Here is a 24,195-nt window from a genome sequence, read left to right on the forward strand (position 1 = left end):
TCATTCACGGTCACCCTTTATTACTTTGCAAAGTCACACACACACACCATACTTGGAGGAAAAAAATAAGCGTATTTAAACCATTCTGGGTTCTCGGTATGATTATGTACAACTTCTGTGGGCATTGCGTGACAGTCAAATATAACCTGTGTTTGCTTGGGCTACACAGACAGAAATCAGATGAAAGTCAAGTCTCGTTCTAGGCGCGCTTCACAGATCCGTTAATCTCGAGATACTTTGTGCAGCAGCCAGTGTTGCCATGTCGACTTATTATAAGCGACTTTGGGCTTTTTCTGTAAAGTTGCTTGTAAATATTGGTGGTTGCGTTTTTTTGGGCTTGTTTCTTAAGTGGACTTGCTTAATTAAGCTTTCTTCCATTTTTTTTTTTTAAAAACCAGTGGTTCTTAAATATTTTCATAAATGTTTTGTTCCAGGGAGCATTTATGGGGGGGGGGGGGGGGGGTGAATCAAAATGTTCCACATTTTATTGCAAGAGTTTTTGAAAATAGCAGATCTACACTACGCGTCTAATCGTGACGATGCAGATCGGTTATTTTCAAATAGCCTAAATTGCTTCTTTTGGGCTTGTTTTCCTAGACCTGGTTGCTTATTTCTCTCACAAAAACTGGCAACACTAGTGGCAGCCACCCACCACCCGCTCCAACAGGAAAGATGGCGAGGCTGATCTGGGAGCCACCTGGGGTGGTGGAAGGCTACATTGAAACATGCTGCTTTCCTCGGCATCCAAAGGGACTTGAGACATCCTGCAGCTAGCAGGTGATTCTGATCAACCCGGGTCCGTGTGTGGAACAGTAGGTCTGCTAGTGGGGTGGTAGTTATTAGTGTATGGAGTGCGGGGTCGAGAACCGCCAATTCCAGCTAGCTGTCAGCTAACACTGGCTTGCTAAGTCGTTAGCTCGCCTGATGACCAGTTAACTGTCTGGCTAGACAGCCAGGTGCTGCAGTACTAGCTTCTCTAAATTATTTGATATGGTGAGACTACAAAATCACCAATTCTGCTAATTCTTATAGATGGAGAAGATCTGTTAGAGCTAGTGGTGAAAAAAAACTCGTTCAAGTAAATCATACATGCAGCTAGCTAACTTGCAAGGCTGTGTCGATACCTGAGCTAACGTAGCTTGACTCCTTTGATTTTACAAGCCTGCTGCAGCAATGATTTATGATTTGATGCTTGGTTGATTAGTTGATGATGTATGTCTGTCGTGTAACTCGCCTATACCCATATTGAATATACATGCATTCACGTTTTTTCCCCTTTCTTCCAGGTTTACAGCTGGCAGAGACTCATCAATCAACAACATGTACCTCCGCGAGAAGATGGAACATAATTGTAGGAGCTCACTTGTCTTTATAAAAAAATGCTCTGCAACCTGTCCTTTCTTTTAATATCTACTCTATCGTATACTCATTGCTCCATGTTCCTTATTTAATATTCTCTTTACCATTTCTTTCTCTGCCAGTGTTTTTTATCTCTCGTATCATGCAGTCATTCGGCTACAGACTGGAGTCTAGTCTCCAACAAACCTTGAAGGAGTCATGGATACCCTTGAGTGGGTGGTTGGTTTTAGGGGACTAAAGAGGGTTAGTAGGAGAGATGGTGGAATGTATATATTGTACTACAAGAGCCCTTTAGATAACAATGACGGAGACCTGAGTTCCGCAAAGGCATACAATGTCAGTGTTCAATTGTGCAAAAACAATTTTAAAATAGTCTTATCTCATTTGTGACATGGACACCAGAGGAGGGGGCTGTGGGGTGAGGTAGTAGTTTGTATAGTTTTAGGATCACACCAGATCTGGGAGATAACTATACAGCCTACTGTCTTTCTCACGGCAACCAGACCATCACCTGTGTTACCAAGACAACTGGTCAGTCATCCTGGTGTGTTCAACTGCCAAGGGATGATGGTGACCAACATTGCTTGAAAATCATGTCGGGTGCCTAATGTATGTTTTCCATTTTTGTTATGCTCAATGCCTTGTTATAAAGATTCTGTGCTCTTGGATATGTATATTGTTGCATTGTCGTTCCAGCAATCAGTGTGGTACATCAACACCCTTCAAAGAGACTGCAGACTGCATTTTTGCATTGTAGATTTTCTGTGAAATAAAGATACCTCTGTACTTGTATCTGTGTTGTGGTGAGGTAGTAAGTTGTGTTGTTGTGGGGTGTGGGATATTGCAACCCCTGTTCTGGAGATACAACTATACAACTTACTGCCTTCCACAATGTGGCAGCATAACATCGGTTTTCATACATGATGGATTTATTATTGTAACATGCATAATGCTGTCCCTTTGTGGTTAGACATTCTGAGATCAATACGGTGTGTATATAATATCTATAAATTCCAGGTTCCTTTATTGACCTGGCACCCTATAGTTTATATGCACAGAGAACTTTTTATATTATACTGCTTAGACTGATGCTAGGTTCTTGGTTTACCTATGATCCTAGATTACTGATATATGCATTTGATGTGTTAACCTTGTTTACTGTAAGTCACTCTGGATAAAGAGCGTTTGCCTAAATGCCTAAATTGTAATTGTGGATTGATAGAATACTTTTTAACACGTTTGAAAACAGTACTGAGGTACAGTAACAAAGCTATCCTAAAAGGATTGGAACCCAAAAAGCCCTGGAGGGCTTGTTTCCATTGCGGTCAAGCCACAATGTATGTTGTATATATACACCCCCCCCCCAATGTTTTCCAATAGATGGTGGGGTGGTAGGAAGTGGAAGGTGTAGATCTTCAACGGAGATCCTTTTGCAATGCAAAATAATACATGTTTAGCTGTTCGAATACAGTTTGGCCTGTGTCTGATAATGCTTGTATCTTATTTATATGCTCATTATTTATGTAATAAATGTCTCCAGGAACTGGATTCATTCTTTATTTGTTCTCTGGACAGTGAGTGTTTTTCACATTTCAAGGACAGCCTGCCCTCTCACCTGTTTATCTAATCATGTACTTGTCTGGATATCGTTATTTAGCTCTGTCTTCAAGTATTCAGCTAATAAGTGTCAGTGTGATAAGTTCAGAAAACAGAAAAGAAACCTAGTTCGGTAGTTCCTGATTAGGTTTTAACATCTGCTCGGCAAGATCCATATGGCATTTTTGAATTGAAAAGAGGCTTGTATCTTACTCTATCAACATTGTAAGTGGTTAATTTATTAAATAATTCAAAGCAAATTTTGAAGCATAAGTTGGTTGCCTAAATTGACCTTGGTCAGTTAGACGGCCGCTGTGATTGAACAACATCCCTAATGACTGTTCCGCATCACAGCCAATGAGCAGGCGGGGCGTTCCCTTAGCGCTCCCCTATTGGACGAGAAAAATCTAGTGGGCGTGGTTGCAAACTCTCCATCCGGATAACGTCAGACGCAACGTCCGGCTGACTAACTGCGTGAATGAACATGGCGAACCTTAGGAGTATCAAGGTGAGAAAATGAAAAGAAACTTGTTAAAGAACTTTAATTTAATTGCATCAATCCCGCTTTCTTGGTCGCATTGTGCGTCTCTGAACAGCTGTCACATGGTGGCTGCGGTTTGTTTCCTAACAGTGTCACTTAAAAGTCTCAGTCAGTGTGTAACGATTTAGCCTAGATGGGAACGAATTTAGCGCCCTCAGTTGATGGTGTTAGGCTGGCTATCCTTAGCCTGGTAAACCCTCCCTCCGGAAATCTCATTTCTATTTGATTCCTGTCAAATGGAAATGAGATTTCCGGAGGGAGGGTTTACCAGGCTAGGCTATCCTAGCTGTGACGTTGATGTTGGGATTCACAACATGACTGTTTCAAACATTGAGTTCTGAAGAGTGCAGTCACTGCAGTGTCAATATTTCAATCGGGTGCTGCAGTAGCCTATCCTGCAGATTTGACCGCTCATGCAATGCAATTAATATGATCTATCTGTGTTTTGTCTAAATGTTACAACCACCATTGGTGGTGTAATAAAATGCTCTTCTTCGATAATCCACTTGTTTTCCCTTACCTTACCAGTGTCTCCTCCTAATGCCTGGATGCAGAGCATCCATGTGCGTGTATGCCCTGACCTGTCTAACCTTCTGTGTAAGCAGGGTATGGTGGGGCTGGTGACAGGCGGGGCATCTGGGCTGGGACGGGCCACTGTAGAACGACTAGTGCAGCATGGGGCATCTGCTGTGATCCTTGACCTCCCCTCTTCTGATGGACAAGCCCTAGCAGCCAGCCTTGGAGACCGCTGTGTCTTTGCACCTGCAGATGTGAGTTGATTATTATTATTTATTTTAATATACGGTATGCATGTATGTATGTATGTATGTGTATATATATATATATATATATATATATATATATATATATATATATATATATATATATATATATATATATATATATATATATATATATATATATATATATATATATATATAAAACAGTATATATTATTTTTTGCACTGTGTGCTGCCCTGCCCACACCCTGTTGAGAATAGGCTACAAGGCAACCAAGGGCATGGTGCCATGCACCACGTATACCTTCAGGACATGGTCCAATCCCACACCCCTCCCGCTCACTTAGATCAGCCAACACAGGAAGTCTGTTCAAACTTCCCTTAAAACACCCTGACCAACGCTCCACACGTCCTATATACTCTTCTACCGCCTGGCTCCTTAGCTGTGGAATGAACTCCTGAACTGCAGACTCATTCTCCATTTTCTGCCGCAGTCTGAAAACACAACTTTTCAGACTCCACCTCACCCCCCAGCACTCCTTCCTCCTTGTATCCCTTCTTGTCTGATTTCGTACTTGTAAGTCACTCTGGATAGGAGCATCTGCTAAATGCCTAAATTGTAATCTTTATCCTGTCCTAATTTTTACTTCAGACAATGCTCCCATTTCTCTCTCTTGGGAAAGCATCTTCCCTCACATGAATCACACAGCCTTTCACATGAACATAATTTACATGGGGTTAGAGTTGAGCATGGACCATGTACTGTAGTTGACTTGAGCTCCTTCCAGGCAATTTTGTAATACCAACTTGTCTTTGTGATCTTATTGCTGCCTAGGTGACTTCAGAAGCAGATGTGGCTTCAGCTGTTGCTCTGGCTAGGGAGAAGTTTGGAAAGCTGGACTTGGCAGTTAACTGTGCCGGCATCGCCGTGGCTGTCAAGACTTACAACTTTAAGAAGGACATCCCTCATAGCCTGGAGGACTTTCAACGTGTCATCACTGTAAGACCGACAGACGCATATAAAATCCCTGGTTGTCCTGCATCAGTGTATTTGGACCAGGTTAAAGTTGTGTGTGTGTGTGTGTGTGTGTGTGTGTGCGCGTGCTTGCAGGTGAACATTGGAGGGACCTTTAATGTGATTCGCCTAGCAGTTGGGGCGATGGGAAAGAACGAGCCAGATGCGGACGGACACAGAGGCTGCATCATCAACACTGCAAGTGTTGCAGCATTTGATGGACAGGTACACTGTTAAACCTGTGTATTCATAATTGTGGTATAGGTACATTCACTTTGATTATATTTGCTTGGTTTCTCCTATTGTGCTATATTGTACTAGGTTGTCATTTTCAAAAGATAGGGATTCGGTTTAGTCAAGAACAGAATGTAATCTCAGTCTGGTTATTCTATCATGAATGTGTTACTAAGTCATTTTCCCATAATCACACAGTGGCCATTTTGCTCATTGGAAAAAAAAATAGGGTCTAGGCTAGGGCCTATACTACAGCAGGCTGAGTGAAATAACATCACAGCATTGACCATATTCACATAGCATAGTCATTTTGCTCTGCTGTCATAGCCATAGAATTGTACTGTATCTACATGGGTTTCACTCTCCCCGAGTATGATAAAAGACCAAAATGGCCACGTGTGAATATAGTCAATTGGATAAAACGATAATGGTTGTTGGTGTCAAACAGGTTGGTCTCAGTATATATACAAATATCCCTAATTTTGTTTCAATTGAAAAAGAGGAATTGAGTGGTTGGAGCCATATTAGCTCAGGTCAGGAGAGTTGGCTGGCTAATCAAGCACAGTAATACAGTACCATGGTTATACTAGTAGTTTTAGCACTGTGGAGTGGTACCAACTAGTCCTGCTGGAAAAGAAAATCAGCATTTCCATAAAGCTTGTCAGCAGACGGAAGCATGAAGTTCTCTAAAATCTCATGGTGAATGGCTACATTGACTCTGGATTTGATCAAACACAGACCTACAAACACAGACCAACACCAGCAGATGACATGGCACCCCAAAACCTCACTGACTAAGGAAACTTCACACTAGACTTCAAGTATCTTGGATTCTGTGCCGCTCCACTCTTCCTCCAGACTCTGGGATTTCCAAATGAAATGCAAAATGTACTTTCATCTGAAAAGGGGCATTAATTGGTGTTAAAATTAATATTTATTCTTATTTTTTATTTTCATGAGCTGTACACTGTAATCATCTAGATTAAAACAAAACAAAAATCACTTTATGTGCAATTAATCTAGATTCTAGAATATATGAAAGTTTCACTTTTTATTATATTACGGAAAAAAATACGTTTTCCACAATATTCAATTTCTTTCATCGTGTGTGTGTGTATATTATAGATGGGTAACATGCACCTTTTTCTCCATTTGCACTTTTAGGTGGGTCAGGCAGCGTATTCGGCCTCCAAGGGTGGAATTGTTGGGATGACCCTACCCATTGCAAGAGATCTAGCACCCATGGGCATCAGAGTGGTCACCATAGCACCCGGTAGGTATCAATGGCCTACAGTTCATTTTCCAATTGGCACTATAATTTATTTAACAGGCTCTAGCTGAAGGAAGGACTGAGGCTGATAACCTGGCTGCCATGGAACATAACTCAGCCCTAAACTGATATTTCAAAGGATGTATTAAGAATATCTGACCTTGCTTGAAATACTGTTGAAGACTATCTTAATGATTAAAAAAGGAAAATGGCTTAGAAGTAATTGAAAAATCCACTCATAGCTACAATCCTACAAAGTTCTGAGTTTGAGATATGAATTGGTGAATTTTAAATGTTCTCATTGTTTCCTGCCTTTCACAAGGTTGCCTGCAGAGGTCACCAGCAGTTGTAGCAATTTCAGCTGTGATGGTTATAATTTCATTATTAATAAAAAAAATCACACCCTGTGTGAAGTGGGCGGTGTCTTGCTAGCTAATCACAATACTGAATGGAGTCAACCAATCATGTACAAAAGATAAATACATTTATTGAAACACTCTTTATGATGGACGAAACCATAACTTGAAAAAAACCAATTTATGGTTTTTTTCAAGTTATGGTTTCTTATATAGGGCTATGCACATGTGTCATGTGACACTGGCCAATCACAGTCCTGAATAGATAGGCGGGGTAAATTTTTGGCCAATCACAGCGCAGGATAATTGTACAAATTTCCAAACCTCACTAATTGTACAAATTTCCAAACCTCACTTATAGGGGCGGTTTCACCGCCCAAAAAATATGTAGTTAATTTATTATGATGACAATTATTTAAACGTCTTGGCTAAAAAGGTCTGAGGCAGTTGCAGGGTTTAACAAACTATCAATAGTGGAGAACAGTATATTAGAATTGCTGTTTTATTTTATTTTTATGATTATAGAAAAATGAGCCCTCCCGCAGTGTGTACAGTGTTATTATAGGTAACTATTATAGGTAACTTTGTATTGTACAATGGTGGACCTCCAATCCAGTTATTTTTTACTGTATAAATTCATCAATTAAAAATTATTTGTTTGCTAGAAATCTAACATTGAACAAAGCTACGTTTATACCAGCTGTGTCTAAAACCGATAAAGGCTGACGGGGAATAGATGGTTAGAAAGAGTTGCAGTACCAGTTGAAGGCACCGTGTTTAGACTTTTGCTAATCACAACAAGAATGGGAATGGTTATAGGCACTGAAATTGGATCTCTTGGTGGTGATGGGGAGCCAGCGGTATTTTGTCCTGGGTCTAAGGTTACAGCAGAGAAATGTACTGCAGCAGGGTCCCTGAAAATATCAGTTGTGTTTTTGTTGCAGTGCCATCTGCAATCATGGTGCCATAGACTCTGGGGGGTGTTGGTTGTGGCGGTTTCTGAGGAGTTGCAGAGGTGGGAAATGAGTGGAGGCAGAGGTGTAGTGTAGGTTTTTTTCAGAGGGTATACCATAGTTATTCCCTCCCACATGCGTGCGTATATGCGCGCGTGGTCACCGAATGAAATAAACTATAATAATAGGCCTATAATACATGCATCCACACACGAGAGCATGCAGTAAGACTGGGTACAATTACAATAGGCTTTATGATTTTCTACCGTTTCTAATGTTAATCACCCTGCAACTCAACCGCTTTGGATCTGCTTTTAGCCTTAGATGTGTTGGCCCCCTAGAGCTGTGTGTTGTTGTTGCACTCGTGATGTACTTGCAGTTTGAATACTAATTTAGTGTGTCATATCTATTGTTAAGTTTCCATGTGAACTACTTCGAAACTCTCATGGCCAGCGGTCATTATCACCTCAATAGCCACACATAAGCCTTCACCTCGGACGCTACATTATCACCTTGCTACATTCTTGCTACCCCCAGCTGCTCCTGCGTTTCAGATACGCTACCTCGGATGGTTAGCAGACGGTGTATGCGGTGTATGGGGGGGGCATACTACATGGTGTATAGCGGTAGAACACACCACTGGGTGGAGGGGACTTTGCGTAAGATGTTTTGGACATTGTGTGGCTTCTGGGCTGAGCCTCTGGGAGTTTGATGCCAGTCTTTACTAGTTCTTCCATCCGTACTAAGCACACAGCTAGGGACACCAATGTCCTCGTTTAGTTTTTGTCTAAATTGTGTCACTGCCTGTGACACAATTCAGATCATTGCATAATGTATAACACTGTCTGTTTTCCTAATTAAGGACAAAGATATATTACAAAGATATATTAGGTTTTCACACCAAAGGCATGAAGAAAGCGTAAAATTGTCCTGAGTGTCCCATTTTACACATTAGAATGTGCTATGCAAATTAATTTCTATATTAAATATATATATATATCTGTCTCTGTTACTTACTTCAGGTCTGTTCGCCACACCTCTCCTGGCTGGCCTTCCAGAAAAGGTTCGTTCATTCCTGGCTCGCCAAGTGCCCTTCCCTTCACGCCTAGGAGACCCTGCAGAGTTTGCCCACATGGTGACATCATTGGCAGAGAATCCCATGATCAATGGAGAGGTTATCAGACTAGATGGCGCGATCCGCATGCAACCCTGAGTGTGTGTTTTTGTGTGGCCTTATGGAAAGTTGGGTTGGTTTGACCCCAAGTTCATCTTTAGCCACTGCCCTTAATTAATAAGGAAACGTGTGTTGTGTGTGTGTGAGACATACAAAGATGTATATTTGAATGGATGTATGCTACTGGGTTGAAAAAGCAGCAAACGAACGTACTAGAAACTGTAATGAATCATAATTGCTCTGTGTATGTGCGTACATTTATTAACGTTTATTAGCATTTGCAGTAGTCAGAGCATTGCAGTTCTTCAGGCACTCCAAGGTGGTTTTGTAAACTAATGCTGATAATAAACTACAGATGAGTTGGATTCTCAACTTAATAAAAAAAAAAAATCCTGTGGTGTCGAATGTACAGTATATGCCTGCGTGCTTCTGATTGGCTTGCCTCTTTCGAAGTGTTAAAGTGGATTTTTCTAAACTTCTACGCTTTTGCTGGTGGTCACTTGTCCTTCTTGCATTCATGTGACAGCGAATGTCTGCTGCTGGAGCTGCAGAAGTGCTACTATATTTGTACAACTTATCAAATACGCATCTATGAATATATTTACCTGATCACTGGTCCGTATTGTCCACTTCACAGGAAAGTGTGGTGCAGAATGCCTTTAGCATTCTGTACATTTGTTAACTCACTTATTGTGGCACAGTTAGGGGTGTCCTCGTGCGAAGTAGAGTTGAGCTTGTTTTATTGAAAATAACCAGGCAATTTAGGAGAGTGGAATAAAATGTGGACTATTGGGGAAATTTGAATTTACAGCCTCAAACACAAAACCGTCTCCAAACTGAAACCCAGTTCTTATGTGCCTTGTCTTGATGTCTTCTAATCCCATTAAAATAATAACTACGAATTAAAGAACTACTGAAGAACCATGGTTGACGCAATCATTCCACGTGTATCCATTAAGATATAACTGGTACATATCTGCAATTCTAATATAAGAAAGGAGTGCACAGATACTGGTAACGTACTGGTATTAGAAATGAGGTGCAAAAAAACAAGGAGATTTAAGGTCTTGCCCTACCCTCTGCACGATTGAGTTTGTTTGGTGTACTGTATGTTATTAAAAGGTTTGAGTCTTTACGTTACAGGTGAAAATAAAGTGGGTGAAATTATCTTTTTCATGCAAGCTCATTTGGAGTTCAGGAATATAGAGATAGAGGAAGAGCAAGGACAAAAACACAGGATAGAAACACTGGTCAAATAATCAAAGTGTAGTAGCAGGTTTGAGACTGTCCACCACTGAATTCATCCTCACTTTCTCATAGACTGTATTGTGTTGAGTATTATGCTGGAATTTGTGAAATGTAAGTGTTGTATTTCACTTAAACACTTCTTGGGATCATTTTAACATCTGTTTGTACTTTTGTGCACCCCAGACAGAGTTTAAGTTGCTTGATTTAATATTTAGATACTTGATATTCATTTGAATCCCATTGAACTTCAAATTCCATTTTAACCATGTTAGATTCACTGAAAACACACGTCCCTGCTTTTGCTGACTGTAATTATCCTTCTAATGCGTGAAGGACTGTCAACTACTGTTTACATTTATTTTAAACCCTCATGTATTAGAAGGACAATATTAGTCTCAAGAAGCAGGCGTGAATAGAATATAAATATAAAATCTTATCCGGTGGTGTAAGTAACTAAGTACATTTACTCAAGTACTGTACAAAGGTTTGAGGTATTTTTTACTTTACTGGAGTATTTCTAAATTTCTGTACTTTTACTTCTACTCCAAAGGCAAATATTGTTCTTTTACGCCACTACAATTATTTGAAAACTTTAGTTACTAGTTACTTTGTAGATTTAGATTAGTAGTTTACAAAAATACATTAACCACTCAGCCCATTTCGTCCATTTGAAAATAGCCGATCTACAAGCTCACAATGATGAGACACATTGTGAGCTTGTAGTTCTGCTATTTTCCAAAATTTTAATACATTTGAAAACTTGTGAAATGACATTCTGCACAATGAGTACTTTCTACTTTTGGTACTTTAAGTACATTTTGATACCAATACGTTTGTACTTTTACCCAAGTACATTTTGAAAATACTTAAACAGAGTATTTCTACATTGCAGTAAAAAACGTACTTTTTCCACCAATGACATTATCAAGCAACTTGTCTTAAACTGTCTGGGGTACATAGCTCTGGTCCATAGCGTTAGAAGGAGAACTTCTAACGATAGCCTATGTGTACCAGAGCTAGGGTACACACACCGCCGAGTAGACGTTAGAATGAACTCAGAAGTGTTTTTAAGTGAAATACCCCTTTAAGAACCGTCTCACACCATGGGTTTTATTTTGAAATTTTCCAGCGGATGTCTAGGTTTTCTCCTGTTTTGTCTATAACCATGGATGAGATTGACGGAATACACAAACTTTGGTTCCACTTTCGCAGCCATGCTGGTGGGGGTTGTGATGGCTTACCTCGCAAGTTAGACATTTTAGTCCGCAAGCAGTACATCTGACGTGTCGCATTGTTGGATTGATAAGGTAAGTTGATTTAGCAATATGAATTGAGTGCACTTTAAAGTCTTAAGTCGTAGCTACCAGCTATTAGCAACTGTGAACCCCAGCCTCGGTGATCGTTGCGTAGCGTTAGCGCTGGGAGGTTGTGTTATCGAACCAGGTATAGTGACTAGTTATTTACCTATCTTATGTCAATGTTAGGTTCTGTTCCAGATATCGAATTTAGCTACATATGAAGTAAAATGTTTGTTAACAAGATGGAGGAGCTAGCTAACAAGTAGGTTAGCTTATTTCCACATTCCAGCTTCCTTATTTAGTGTAACTGAACATGTTCGCGGTGTTAGCTTTTACATTGATTACGTTGCAGGTGTAAAACGACGTAGGGGATAATGGATAAATCATGTTTATGTTGTTTACTTGTATTATGACAATGCAAGCATATGCCAGCAAGGCCATGGGATATGCCATGGCCTTGGACGATATAGGATGTGCAATATAATGACTTATTTCAACTTAAACAGGTGGGGAAGCCTGGTGAAAGAGGATGGATGGAGTCCCTTGCAGTTGGAGCACTGCAGGCACACCAGAGTCGTTCAGTCGCTCTAGACCAGACAGAGCAGACACCTTGTCCAAACTGGCCAAACTGGTACGGGCTGAACCCCATCGACAGAACACGCTGAACCAGAGTGAAACGCATAGACCGCAGTCACCCCCTGTCCCCTCATGTGTTTGTCCAGAGTGTGACAAGGGATTCCCTGACATGAGAGAACTCTTGCTCCACCAAGAGATAAAACATGCTTTACCCAAACCTCACCAATGCCTGTCCTGTGGGAAAGCGTTCTCGCTTCTGTCTTCCTTACAACTGCACAAATGTCCACACGAATCCTTTGCCTGTAAGCTGTGTCTAGGACAACCCCGACTTGGTGTTCCCTGCCCTGCCTGTATGGCTGGGACCTCAGAAACCGACAGTCACCAGGATAAGTCACCTCACCGCCAGCCGCACCTCCATGACAGCAGCCCCTATGCCTGCGCCCCGTGTGGGAGAGGCTTCAGTCAGAAGCAGGCACTGCTGTACCATCAGCAGGCTGGTTGTAGTGGACCGTCATCCCCTGTATTAGATGTTAGCAGACCTCTAGCTGACTCTCCCCCATCGTTGTCTGAGCCGGGGTCGCCCCCCTCTGACTCCTCAGATGCCCCGGGGCCCAGCACCAAGGGAGCCTATCCTTCCGGCAGCACCGCGGGAGCCTATCCTTGTCAAATCTGTTCCAAGACATGCCGCACAAGGGCTGGACGTGGCGTCCATCAGCGTTTCAACCACCCGGAGGAGTTTTATGCGGCTCGAGCGGCAAAGGGGCCAAACAAGGCCAACACAGGGGCCAAACAAGGGTGTAACGTAGAGGTGATAAGAAAGCGGCGCGGTAGGCCGCCTGGTAGGCCGGTTGGCATTCCGCCTAAAAGGACGGTTGTCAGTTCACCTGATAGGCTGGTTGGCAGTCCGCCTGGTAGACCGGTTGGCAGCCTGCGTGATAGGCCGGCTGGTAGGTCGCCAAAAATCAAATCACATCGGAAACTACTGAGCTGTCGTTCCTGTGACATGGTGTTTAAGAACACCGCCAAGCTGTACTTGCACAGGAAAGAGCAACACAGCAGGGAGAAGACTGTCGTCCCCAAATGTAGAAAGGGGGAGACCTACCCATGTCAGGTCTGTGGAAGGGTCTTCCTCCATCATCTGTCATTCATGACACATTCCAAAAAGCACGGCACCTCAGCCGTCAGCATCACCCGGGGACAGAATGCCACCAAAGACTCAAAGCTGCCAGAAAAGAAACCAAAAAAAAAATCCAAAAATGGCCTAAGAAGTAGCAACACTGTTGAGGCTAGCTCAGGGAGTCCTGGCGTGAAAGGAGCCAGGCTAGAAGAGCAGTTCAATCATTCAGGGAGACCCAGGAAAGTGCCTGAAGTTGAAGAGGAGGCGGATGGGGAGTTCCCATGTCCATCCTGTGCTGAGGTGTTCTCTTGCCAGTCAGAACTGAAGGACCACGTGGAGCTCCACCAGTCCTCAGTTAGGAGGAGGCAGTGCAGTGTGTGTACCCAGGAAATGGCCTTCTCCAAAGGACCTGGATCTAGGAAACGGAGGCTGTACCATTGTTTGCCCTGTCAGCAGGCTTTCACAGCGTTGGACACTTTCCTAGAACACTGCCAGGACCATCTCCGACTGAAGGTGGAGGAAGACAGCATTACTGAAGCCTACCATGGCAACAAAAACTAAGATCCCCACATTTAACAGCAATATGTAAATAACCCTCTGCACTGCTGTGCGCCTCCTCCTGCCGGCTGAGGCAAGAATCATCAACTCTGTAGTCTGTAAATAATCCAGCACCAGGATTATAGACCCTGACTTTATTTTGAAAAAGTGAACAATGAATTTAGCAAAAATGGTGAAACGGGAAGAGAAGCGCATTATTTGCCCTCTTTGCAGTCTTCAAAGACAGTTCTGTACTCCTGGTGTGTACGGGATTATTTGTCTTTTCCCATATAACTTAATCAGCATAACATATCTTGCCTTACTGAGGGTGCAACTAATTGGTTTCATTGATTATAAAAATTGATTTGACATATTTTTTTCTATGGATTTTCAACATTTGCTAAAATAGCCGAACTTGTAGATCAGCTATTTTTGCTATTCATGCGTGATACTGTTTGTTTGACAAAGTATAAAATAGAATTGGACCAATCGATTAAATCAATTATAAAAATTTGAAAAATAATCAATGGAATAATTACTAAGAAGATGATCGATAGTTGCTGCCCTAATGGCCACTGCCCTCTTATAGTTTTAGCTTCACTGCTGGTTGAATGTAGGAACACATTACATAAAATGGTAAAAATGGCAAACAAAGGTACTTCAATAAGTAATAGTATATACTTGGCAAATACAGTCTGGTGATTACTTGGGGTGCTGCCTAAAAATGTTATTTAACCACTTGAGCCTCATATACTTATGTAGATCTGCAATCTTGGAAAAAATGTGCATATAATTACATGCCCAAAGTAAGAACGCCAGGTTGAAAGTGGTTACACATTGGTCAGCAAGCAAGTTGAATCATCTCCCCCCACATCAGTGTCAAAAAAGCAGGATATGTTGACCTACAAAGAATATAAATTAGAGCTTCATTTGGGGGAGATTTTACCCCTTGTCTCTCATTATTCCAAAATGCAGGCTTAACCACATGAACCCTAGCCTCTATTCTGCGTGAACAATCGGCGAAAATAGCAGATCTATAAGCCACATTGCACGTGTGAGCTTGTAGATGGGCTATTTTCTGCAATGAGATTTGGTGTACTTAAGACGGAAACTATTTACAATTTTATATTTAATTGAAAAAGGGAAAAAAAGAGGGGTGGTTCAAATATAGAGCCCTGGAGGACCAGGGCTAAGTCTGCGGTCAACTAAGTATATAGGATTTAAGTGGTTAATGTACAGTACCAACTTGCAACTTCCACAATGCTTTTAAAACATTTTGGGGGAGCCAATGTAATTTAACAATTACCTTGACACATACCTCCCCTCCCTTTCTCTCCAGGGAAAAGTGTTCTAATGCTTTGGTTGAACATGCTCAAATGTACTCAGTCGTTGAGGGTTAATTTTTGGGGTAATTATTTATGCCTCCATCCATGATGCAGTTACGGTAGATTTTCCAGAGTTTTGTGATTATTACTAACTTAGATCGGCATCTTAGTCTAGTGCATTTGCAACTTTGGTCTAGAATTCACAAATTGACATGTTTTCCACACCTTAATAAGATTCTAACATATCAATATATGCTTTAGCATTTAACAAACTGCTGTCATGGATGAGATCGGGTAAAGAACTTTTTCGTTGGCCTTGGATTTATGTGTGATTGGGAAATGTTTTCTAGCTATGCAAATAGATGCAGTAATGGCAACCCTCCAGTATGTCTGTGATGAGTGATCATACTTGATAGTTCTGTTATGGTGAATGACCCAGGATCACATGGACGTAGTAGTCAGACAGTATGCACAGCCTCTTGCTATGTGCTTGACTGAGATGTACATAAAAAGAGCCCCACACCATTATTGCTGTTCCATAGCCTAATTTAATGTGGTGATTTCGATCATGTTTAGATCTTTTTCAGTTCAAAGGATTGGCATGATTGCTCATCATGAATTATCTGCTACTGTGTTAAAAATGACCCTGTGAAAAAAATATTTTTTGAAGCTTTCACTTTTGAAAAGCTCTTTTGTAAATTAGTTCTTTTTTAGAGTGCCTCATTAAAAAAAAATCTCATAAGGTGTTTGTGTCCATTTTTATTGACCTTACAACTACAGCCATAATGCTTAATTTCAGATTTTTGTATTAAAGGCGATTTTGTTGTCTTCTGTATTGCCAATTTACTTTAACAAAGCGGTTATTCATAATGTATAATTTAAAGTCATACAGGTCACAACTTTTTATTTTGTTAAAGGGATAGTTCACCCAAAAAATATATATTTTTCTATCGATTTATCACCCCATGGAGACTTGAATTCATGGATATATTTTTTTTTTGTCGCATTCCTAAGCCAATAATTTGATGACCAGCGAACCGGTAGGCAGCGGTTCCGGTAGGAGATACAAAGGAGACTCTTTGTGTCTCCTACCGGAACTGCTGCCGGTCATCAAATTATTGGCTTAGGAATGCGACAAAAACTAAAAAATATCCATGAATTCAAGTCTCCATGGGGTGACTAATCAATAGAAAATAAGTCATTTTGGGGGTGCTATCCCTTTAATGGCGAATATGTATTTCTCCTCCTGGCCAGAGGGTGACGCTGTGCACGGACATCACTTCAAAGGAAGTAACATTGGGTTCGTCTGGACTGTTCCGGTTCCGGTACTACGACGCATGCTTTACGCGGTTTTGAGAAACTAGTACAATACGATTCTTCGTTTGTTAAAATCATAGATTAAGTCAAAATGAGCAAAGCACACCCACCAGAGCTGAAAAAGTAAGTTATCTACCATGTTATATACATTTAGTTAATTTGTTTGTTTTCCCCATGCCTAGCCTGCTTTTGTGATTTAACCAACCTTAACGTTAGCTAGCTAGCTTACGAGGAAGACATGGATCTTCAGACGTGAATAAAACTACACGCTGCAACTCTTGTGTTTCTTGTTTCAGATTCATGGACAAGAAGCTTTCGCGTAAGTACAGATATTTAAATGAAAGTTATGTTGAGCTACATTTCTGGCTGCTGTTAAATCAAAACGCTCGACAGCATTTACTCCTTTGTGTTTTCTATGTTGGAAGAAGTTGAATAGATCTGTAACCATTATGCTGCTGGTGTTTTAGTTAGGCAATACAGGTAGACCAGTTTGAAAATGTTTCATTTAATGGAGCGTATTACGTGAATAATAAATGTGGGATGTCATTAAATGTGTTGTCCTGGCATTAGAATTGACATAAAATTGTAGGAATGATGTTGGGTACAATGTAGAAAGAGAACGTGACGTCACCCCATTGAAAGTAATAGCGAAAACCTCACAAGATGGACCTGTCCTGTCCATTGAATGGTTTATTTAAAAACAATTCTTTGTTATCCAATAATGGAAAAATGGATCCAGGTTTGATGTCATTACCATACCTGTATGTTTTGAGTTGGCCAAGTCAAACATTTAACCCAGTGAAGCTTAAATGATAATGGAGTTTGTTTTTAAAGATAATGTGACTGTATTCCATAACCTAGTTTTTGTGGTCGCTGTGTGGGGAATGAAGCATGCATTTGTTGCAAACTGTCTCAAAACCAATGCTTACAAAATATAAATCCGTTAGAACCGAGCAACCACACATTGTTTTGTCTTTTCTAACCCTTAGTGAAGCTGAATGGAGGCAGGCATGTGCAGGGCATTCTACGAGGGTTTGACCCCTTTATGAACATGGTGATGGATGACAGTCTGGAGATGGGACCAGGCGGAATCCAGAACCCCGTTGGCATGGTGGTCCGTACCTCTTAGCCTTATCCACTCTTAAATTCACACTCGTATTCCAGATTTTAGGATTGATTTTCGATTTTGTTTCATCCCAGGATTATGTGGGTATACAATGCTGATTATATCAAATAATAATCACGTTGGTTACTCATAACCTAGCCTTGTGATATTACCCTATTTTCATGTATTACATGGACAAGTAATTTAGATGCTATCTGCCTCTGCAATACCCTCCATGGGCACCATGGACAGCCCATTCATGAAACAGAAAAGTCCTATCTGATTAAACGACGATAAACTCACTAATATTGCACCTGTACGGACAGCTTGGATTTCCACCCAAGCCATCTTTACAGTTGCAATATTTGTCAGTTTTGAGGAAGTGGAGAATGTGGTCTGTGTGAAGCTCGTGAGAAAATGGAGATATTTTAGTAAATGTTTTCTGCCATAATTTCAAATTGATATTAAAATGGATGACAATAGCTGACTCCAAGTCACCGCAATTAATTGAGTGAGTACACAAGCAGCGCTACAACTTTTAATGCTGCCACGATGACTCCCCGACACGGGAGGGCATGGGTGGGATTTATATATGTAATGCATGAAAAGTAGTCCTATCGCAGGCATTCTAGGGCTACTCATAGCTTAGCTGCCTGGAATCCAACATGGAAGTAATGAACAGTGAACACAAAGTGGTACTGTTGCATATACAGAGTGAGATGTGTATATTTAAAGTACATGCATGAGACATGACTCCATGGTCTATTGCCACTGATTCCGTAGATAGGAAAGACACATATGTATCTTTATTATATCCCCACTTTACATTATCCTTGCCATAAACATACTTAAAACACAACAGACATAACCTTTAATAAATAACCAATGGCCATTGCATGTTTTACCAGCTGGTTTAGTATTTGTATTTTACATTTGTTTTGAGTAGGATAAGCACCCCCATTTACATACAGTAGCATACATTTGAATGCAATTTGAATGTAGTGGTAGAATTGTATTTAGTTTATGTGTGTGTTTGTTTAATATATTGTTGGCTGTAATTGATCATCTGATCTGGTTTTCTGCAGGTCATCAGAGGAAATAGTATCATCATGTTGGAGGCCTTGGAGAGAGTATGAGAGATGATGCTACCGGAGAACACAATAATTTGACAACTTTTTACCATCAGCTATTTTCATTTGTGTTGCTTATTTTGTTTGAACGTGATGGATGAAGTATTTCCTTTGAGTCATGGGCCTGTATGTGATTTTAATGAGGCGGACATGTTTTGTTTGAAAATGTTAACACATTTTGTGAAATCTTGTGAATAAACGGACTTGTTTTTCTGTATCATGTTGTCCATATTTTGACCTCTTATATTGCATTCAGGGGGCTGTCTGACACTGGCATGTTGAAGATGAATGGAAAGGAAATAATCGTGTTTCAAATCTTTTTTATTGTGAAGCACAGGGTAGGATTATACATTTCTGTTCATATGTATTGATTGCTTCCTTTTTTTTAAACAAAAACAGACATATACACAAAATAGACGGTTGAAAGGAAATAATCAGCTTTAAAACATAATGGCAGGGTTAACACAAAAAATTAAGCTTGTTTAAAAAAAAGTTATTTAGGCGCGCGCATTCGTGCATAATTTGAGTTCATAACTTATTTGTAGATGTGTCGGCATTGAAATGTTCAAACTGAATGTTGAGAGTGCGCCGGTGTAAAAGAAGCCCTTTAGAGGGCGCCATCTGACTTAACACGACTAGACTAGAGGGAGCTTTTATTCTGACATCGCACTGACGTCATTGGTGTTACGTCCATTGCTTACGCAGAGTCGTGCCCGTTTGACGGTATGTGGAAAGAAACTATGTCGGATGAGGTTGGAAAAGCATTTGTGCATAATTTGAGTTCATAACTTATTTGTAGATGTGTCGGCATTGAAATGTTCAAACTGAATGTTGAGTGCGCCGGTGTAAAAGAAGCCCTTTAGAGGGCGCCATCTGACTTCACACGACTAGACTAGAGGGAGCTTTTATTCTGACATCCCACTGACGTCATTGGTGTTACGTCCATTGCTTACGCAGAGTCGTGCCCGTTTGACGGTATGTGGAAAGTAACAATGTCGGATGAGGTTGGAAAAGCGTTGCAGTCCGTGGTGGACAGGGTGAACCAGGCGGCGGCACGTCGACCCAAGGTAAAAGTTGCCCGCTGGACTTCTTTAAGAGGCCGTGTAGCTGTGTACAAACATGAGCATGGGAGGTTTTGTGGAGTCGTGTCAAGAGAAGCACGTCTCGTTATGTAAGGTTTCCAAACATCTCAACCTTTGGATGGACTACAAGGCTGGTGCTAGCATGCTTGGCCAGTAGAACATGCGTGTGCAGTGAATTAGTTATGAAAGCTCAAAAAAAATGCATGCACAGCACTGACATTTCAGGCCCATCATCATTCGCCACTATTCTGCATGCTTGTTTGTCTTGATCACGCTTTTTGCACAACCTCCCACCTCTGACTCAACACTGCTCTTAAAGAAAAACACCAACGAGCAGTTATGAAAGTTATAGAAATAAACATGGTTGCTATATCTGTCACTGTCAATGAAATGCAGAGTATCTTTCTTTAATGCCCTAGTTTACGGCAAAGTGGCTTACAGCTGACGGTGTGTTGACCATTAAAGCAATCTGCATAATATTCTTCTATAGTGGTTCTCAAACGTTTTAATTTCAAGGGGCCCCGTCCAAAACTCAAAGAGTGTACAAATGGAACCAAATTGGTTCCATTTGTACAATCAAGAGTTACAGAGGCTTGATTTAAACCCACTCGGGGAACTTTGAGAATTGTGCTAGACACATTGCCATTCAGTGATATGGCTTTGCATGACCTTTTGACACAACTAGTGACTGACTATTCACTGAATAAGTTTTAACATTAAATCATTTGTTCTCCCTCCCTCTTACCAGGCGTTACCAGCCTTGCCGCCCCGCCTGGTAGCAGTCAGCAAGACTAAACCCCCAGAGATGGTTATAGAGGCCTACAGACAAGGACAGCGTAACTTTGGTGAAAACTATGTCAGTGGGAAAAAAAAAAAACATTTAGCCTTTCCTACTGTGTGATATGCAATACAGAGACAAGCATGACATAATGTTTGATTTGCTTAAAGGAGGAGTTCACCCAAAAAATTACTTATTTTCTATCAATTGCACACCCTATGAAGCCTTGAATTCATTTATTTTAGTTTTTGTGGCATTCCTAAGCCAATAATTTGATGACCGGGTGTGTATACGGTAGGAGACACAAATAATCTACTTATGTCTCCTACCGGATACATTAGCCGGTAGGAGACGGGAATCAAATTATTGGCTTAGGAATGCCACAAAAACAAAAATAAATCCATGGATTCAAGGCTTCATGGGGTGTGCAATTGATAGGAAATAAGTAATTTTTTGGGTGAACTACTCCTTTAATAAAACAAGGGTACTACTATAGAGACTGACTAGTTCCCTGTTTCCTCACACTAGGTAAATGAACTTGTGGAGAAAGCATCAAATCCTGAGGTTGGTTGAAGTGATAAACCCAGAAAGGCTTTAAAAATACATGTATTATAGACAGCCTTTAAGATAATTAATTTCTTCCCAATACAGATTCTACAATCTTGCCCAGATATTAAGTGGCATTTTATCGGAAATTTACAGAAGAATAATGTCAACAAACTACTCGGTGAGTGTCGACACGTTTGCTCATCTCCATCTGATTCCAGGGTAATCAGACCTGTTCTCTGTTGTTGATGTGTTTTGCGAACATGAATGTTTGTAGTTTTTGATGATTGATTGAATACTTTATTTGTCAGAAATGTAAACAGCATGTGAAAAAATAATCTAATCCTTTATGGTCTCCTGCATCAGGTGTGCCAAACCTTTTCATGGTGGAGACGGTGGACTCAGCGAAGCTAGCTGACAAGGTCAACAGCTCCTGGCAGCGAATCAGAGCGGCAAACACACAGAGTTTAAATATCATGGTGCAGATCAACACCAGTGGAGAACAGAGTTAGTCTTTTCATTTTATCATGGTCACACAAGTGTCTATCTCTGTCTCAGATATAAAGTAGATGTAAATAATGCTTTTTGGGGGGGGGGGGGGGGGGGGGAGACTCGGCACACACATACAGTAATTATACGTGAATTTATGTGTGTTCCAGGTAAGCATGGCCTTCCGCCGAATGAAACAACGAACACAGTCAAACACATACTGTCGAAGTGTACTGGCCTACACTTGGCTGGGCTAATGACCATCGGCCGCTATGGCTATGACATAAGCGAAGGCCCTAATCCAGACTTTCAGGTATTGGGCTTTTTTTCTGAAAGGACTCCCAATGAAAACAAAATGTTATAACTGCAGATGTATTGTTGTTGTATTATGCAGCGTAATAATAATTGTATTTATCTCTAACGAATGTGTGAATATTCATCCTACATAGATGCTTCTGAGCAGGAGACAGGAGGTTTGCGACACTCTAAAGCTTCCTGTAGAGGAGGTAGAACTCAGTATGGGGATGTCTAATGATTTTGAGCATGCGGTAAGTACCAGTTATTCTGCCCTCTCTATTAGTGAGATTGACTAAGGTCAAAGTTGTAAAACACACACCTTATTTGTTTACACGCCTTACTTGCTTTTCTTTACTTACATTGTGCTTTGGCCTTTCTCTTATAGATCGAGGTGGGTGCTACCAGCGTACGAGTGGGGAGTGTTATTTTTGGCAACAGAGATTATCCAAATAGTGCAGCGAACACACCCACCCCAAGCCCAGAGAAAAAGTCAAAGGTCGTTTCAGAGGAGACAGCTAAGAAAATGGAGCTCCTCACTGTGTCTGATCACTGAAAAACATTTTCTTATAAGAAAAAACAACTCCACGTGCACACACTGCACAGAGAAATTGGAGAAGGAGAGTTTACGCAAAGTAAAGTGGGGTTAGGATGACAAAGTTGCACATTCCATTTTAAACCATTTAGACCTGAGGCCAACTCTAAAAATGTCTTCTAAATACTAACAGTTTTCTGAAAAACTTGTTGCTATATCAGTGCTGCTCAACCTTTTTTCAGGTCAAGGACCCCCAAAATGATATGTATTTGGCTGCGGACCCCCATCTCTAAGACATTTTGTTCCAGGGACCCCCAGAAACAAAGAAATGTTCGCTTTAAAAATATATAATAGTCAAAGATTTGCCCAAACTTTTAACGATTTTTCAAACATAGCAGATCTACAAGCTCATAGCATGGCACGAAGTGACGCGCTATGAGCTTTTATATCTGCTATTTTTTACTTAAAAAAATATAATTATTTATATATATATATATATATATATATATATATATATATATATATATATATATATATATATATATATAGTCAAATGCTTTCCCGGTTTTAATGGGTTAAAGTAATCCTCGAAATATATTTGGTGGATAATTGTTTTTTTTGTGCGCTGTACTTGTTCTGTTTTTTTAAAAGTATCAGCACAGCAAAATCTGGCTATTAATTTAACAGAATAAAAATGGGTCTGTAAGAGTCGATTTTTAGACTCAGGAGTTGAATTAAAACTCAGGACTTTGCTGTGTGTAGATACAATATGATTAAACCTGCAGTGTTCTATCATCAGAGGACCTATCTTTATATACTAAACGTGTCAACAGCAGGGATATTGACTACCACACTATTCTCATGTACAGTATAAATACATCAGTCAATACAGTTCATGTATTAATTTCATGCCAGAACTAAAACTTCTGATACCCTAGTGTCTTGAACTAATAACTGTAAGGAAGTGAATTAATTTGATTGTTTACTGATGTGATATTTTGTACCTAACTCTTCATTTACAAGCCAAGATGTGACTGCTGAAATGTGCTCGATTGTGTGCCGTGGTCCCGGAGATTTCACACAGGGAAATATTCTGAGGGGACAAAAAAAACTTGATTGAATAAAATGTATTTCTCCCTTTATGATGACACATTGTATTGTGAGTCAATGAAATGGTTGTGTGTGGTCACATTTCTATTGATATTAATGAAAGGCATTCAGAAGAAATCAGTGTTTTCAGTTAAAAGTAATTATGGTCCGAGCAATGTGTTGGAACACTGAAGAAGCTGAGGGGAATTTAGAGTACACCTATGCAGAGACATTGTTTCATAATACTTTACAGTACATTTTTACACTACAGTTCTGGGCAATTCAGAAAATGTGGATGTTACAGATGTCACAAATTGGTGTGGTTTTCCGTTTCATTGAAATGTGCTTTCACTAAAATAAAAATGCATTTCAATGGGAAGCATCAAACTTGCAGTTCCATACAGTCGCTGTTTTTACAAGGCATATTAGCATTAACTGGAATTCTGCCAATGATTGATGCCAAGCAATAAACTAATTGAAAATAGCTGCCA

At 40.5% G+C, this 24,195-nt stretch overlaps 4 protein-coding genes across 5 annotated transcripts; all 4 read left to right on the top strand.

The window, feature by feature from the left end:
- Positions 1-3,304: 3,304 nt before the first annotated feature.
- Positions 3,305-10,160, top strand: hsd17b10 (hydroxysteroid (17-beta) dehydrogenase 10). The gene is made up of 6 exons (XM_080444217.1): positions 3,305-3,463; positions 4,102-4,266; positions 5,072-5,236; positions 5,348-5,476; positions 6,650-6,758; positions 9,087-10,160. The coding sequence occupies exons 1-6, from the start codon at positions 3,434-3,436 to the stop codon at positions 9,275-9,277; spliced, it is 789 nt and encodes a 262-aa protein (XP_080300343.1). The 5' UTR covers positions 3,305-3,433; the 3' UTR covers positions 9,278-10,160.
- A 1,502-nt stretch (positions 10,161-11,662) lies between these two features.
- Positions 11,663-16,081, top strand: LOC308096760 (uncharacterized protein). 2 transcript variants are annotated; one of them, XR_013934150.1, is made up of 3 exons: positions 11,663-11,793; positions 12,291-15,359; positions 15,401-16,081. XR_013934150.1 is itself a non-coding variant. In XM_080444209.1 (2 exons), the coding sequence occupies exon 2, from the start codon at positions 12,314-12,316 to the stop codon at positions 14,036-14,038; it is 1,725 nt and encodes a 574-aa protein (XP_080300335.1). In that variant the 5' UTR covers positions 11,663-11,793; positions 12,291-12,313; the 3' UTR covers positions 14,039-16,081. The 2 variants fall into 2 exon arrangements, 1 of the variants encoding a protein (XP_080300335.1); XM_080444209.1 differs by having other exon boundaries at positions 12,291-16,081.
- Positions 16,082-16,638: 557 nt separating this feature from the next.
- Positions 16,639-19,108, top strand: snrpg (small nuclear ribonucleoprotein polypeptide G). Its single transcript, XM_080444219.1, has 4 exons — positions 16,639-16,779; positions 16,953-16,975; positions 17,646-17,770; positions 18,847-19,108. Exons 1-4 carry the CDS (start codon positions 16,748-16,750, stop codon positions 18,895-18,897), a joined length of 231 nt encoding a protein of 76 aa, XP_080300345.1. The 5' UTR covers positions 16,639-16,747; the 3' UTR covers positions 18,898-19,108.
- Positions 19,109-19,832: 724 nt separating this feature from the next.
- plpbp (pyridoxal phosphate binding protein) lies at positions 19,833-23,024 on the top strand. The gene is made up of 8 exons (XM_080444445.1): positions 19,833-19,958; positions 20,722-20,829; positions 21,280-21,315; positions 21,403-21,478; positions 21,664-21,804; positions 21,957-22,099; positions 22,236-22,334; positions 22,469-23,024. The coding sequence occupies exons 1-8, from the start codon at positions 19,869-19,871 to the stop codon at positions 22,634-22,636; spliced, it is 861 nt and encodes a 286-aa protein (XP_080300571.1). The 5' UTR covers positions 19,833-19,868; the 3' UTR covers positions 22,637-23,024.
- Positions 23,025-24,195: the final 1,171 nt, after the last annotated feature.

The sequence above is a fragment of the Gymnoscopelus braueri genome (assembly GCF_963280865.1).
Source record: "Gymnoscopelus braueri genome assembly, chromosome: 12".
NCBI lineage: Eukaryota > Metazoa > Chordata > Actinopteri > Myctophiformes > Myctophidae > Gymnoscopelus > Gymnoscopelus braueri.

What these genes read in the sequence shown, in the direction of transcription:
- hsd17b10 (XM_080444217.1), top strand. Translation starts at nt 3,434, where the DNA reads ATGAACATGGCGAACCTTAGGAGTATCAAG. An exon ending in TTGCAGCATTTGATGGACAG is followed by an intron (nt 5,477 to 6,649) that starts GTACACTGTTAA and finishes TTGCACTTTTAG; the next exon opens with GTGGGTCAGGCAGCGTATTC. An exon ending in AGTGGTCACCATAGCACCCG is followed by an intron (nt 6,759 to 9,086) that starts GTAGGTATCAAT and finishes TACTTACTTCAG; the next exon opens with GTCTGTTCGCCACACCTCTC.
- LOC308096760 (XM_080444209.1), top strand. Translation starts at nt 12,314, where the DNA reads ATGGATGGAGTCCCTTGCAGTTGGAGCACTGCAGGCACACCAGAGTCG.
- snrpg (XM_080444219.1), top strand. Translation starts at nt 16,748, where the DNA reads ATGAGCAAAGCACACCCACCAGAGCTGAAAAA. An exon ending in CACCCACCAGAGCTGAAAAA is followed by an intron (nt 16,780 to 16,952) that starts GTAAGTTATCTA and finishes TTCTTGTTTCAG; the next exon opens with ATTCATGGACAAGAAGCTTT. An exon ending in CATGGACAAGAAGCTTTCGC is followed by an intron (nt 16,976 to 17,645) that starts GTAAGTACAGAT and finishes TCTAACCCTTAG; the next exon opens with TGAAGCTGAATGGAGGCAGG.
- plpbp (XM_080444445.1), top strand. Translation starts at nt 19,869, where the DNA reads ATGTGGAAAGTAACAATGTCGGATGAGGTTGGAAAAGCGTTGCAGTCC. An exon ending in CAACACCAGTGGAGAACAGA is followed by an intron (nt 21,805 to 21,956) that starts GTTAGTCTTTTC and finishes TGTGTGTTCCAG; the next exon opens with GTAAGCATGGCCTTCCGCCG. An exon ending in CTAATGATTTTGAGCATGCG is followed by an intron (nt 22,335 to 22,468) that starts GTAAGTACCAGT and finishes TTTCTCTTATAG; the next exon opens with ATCGAGGTGGGTGCTACCAG.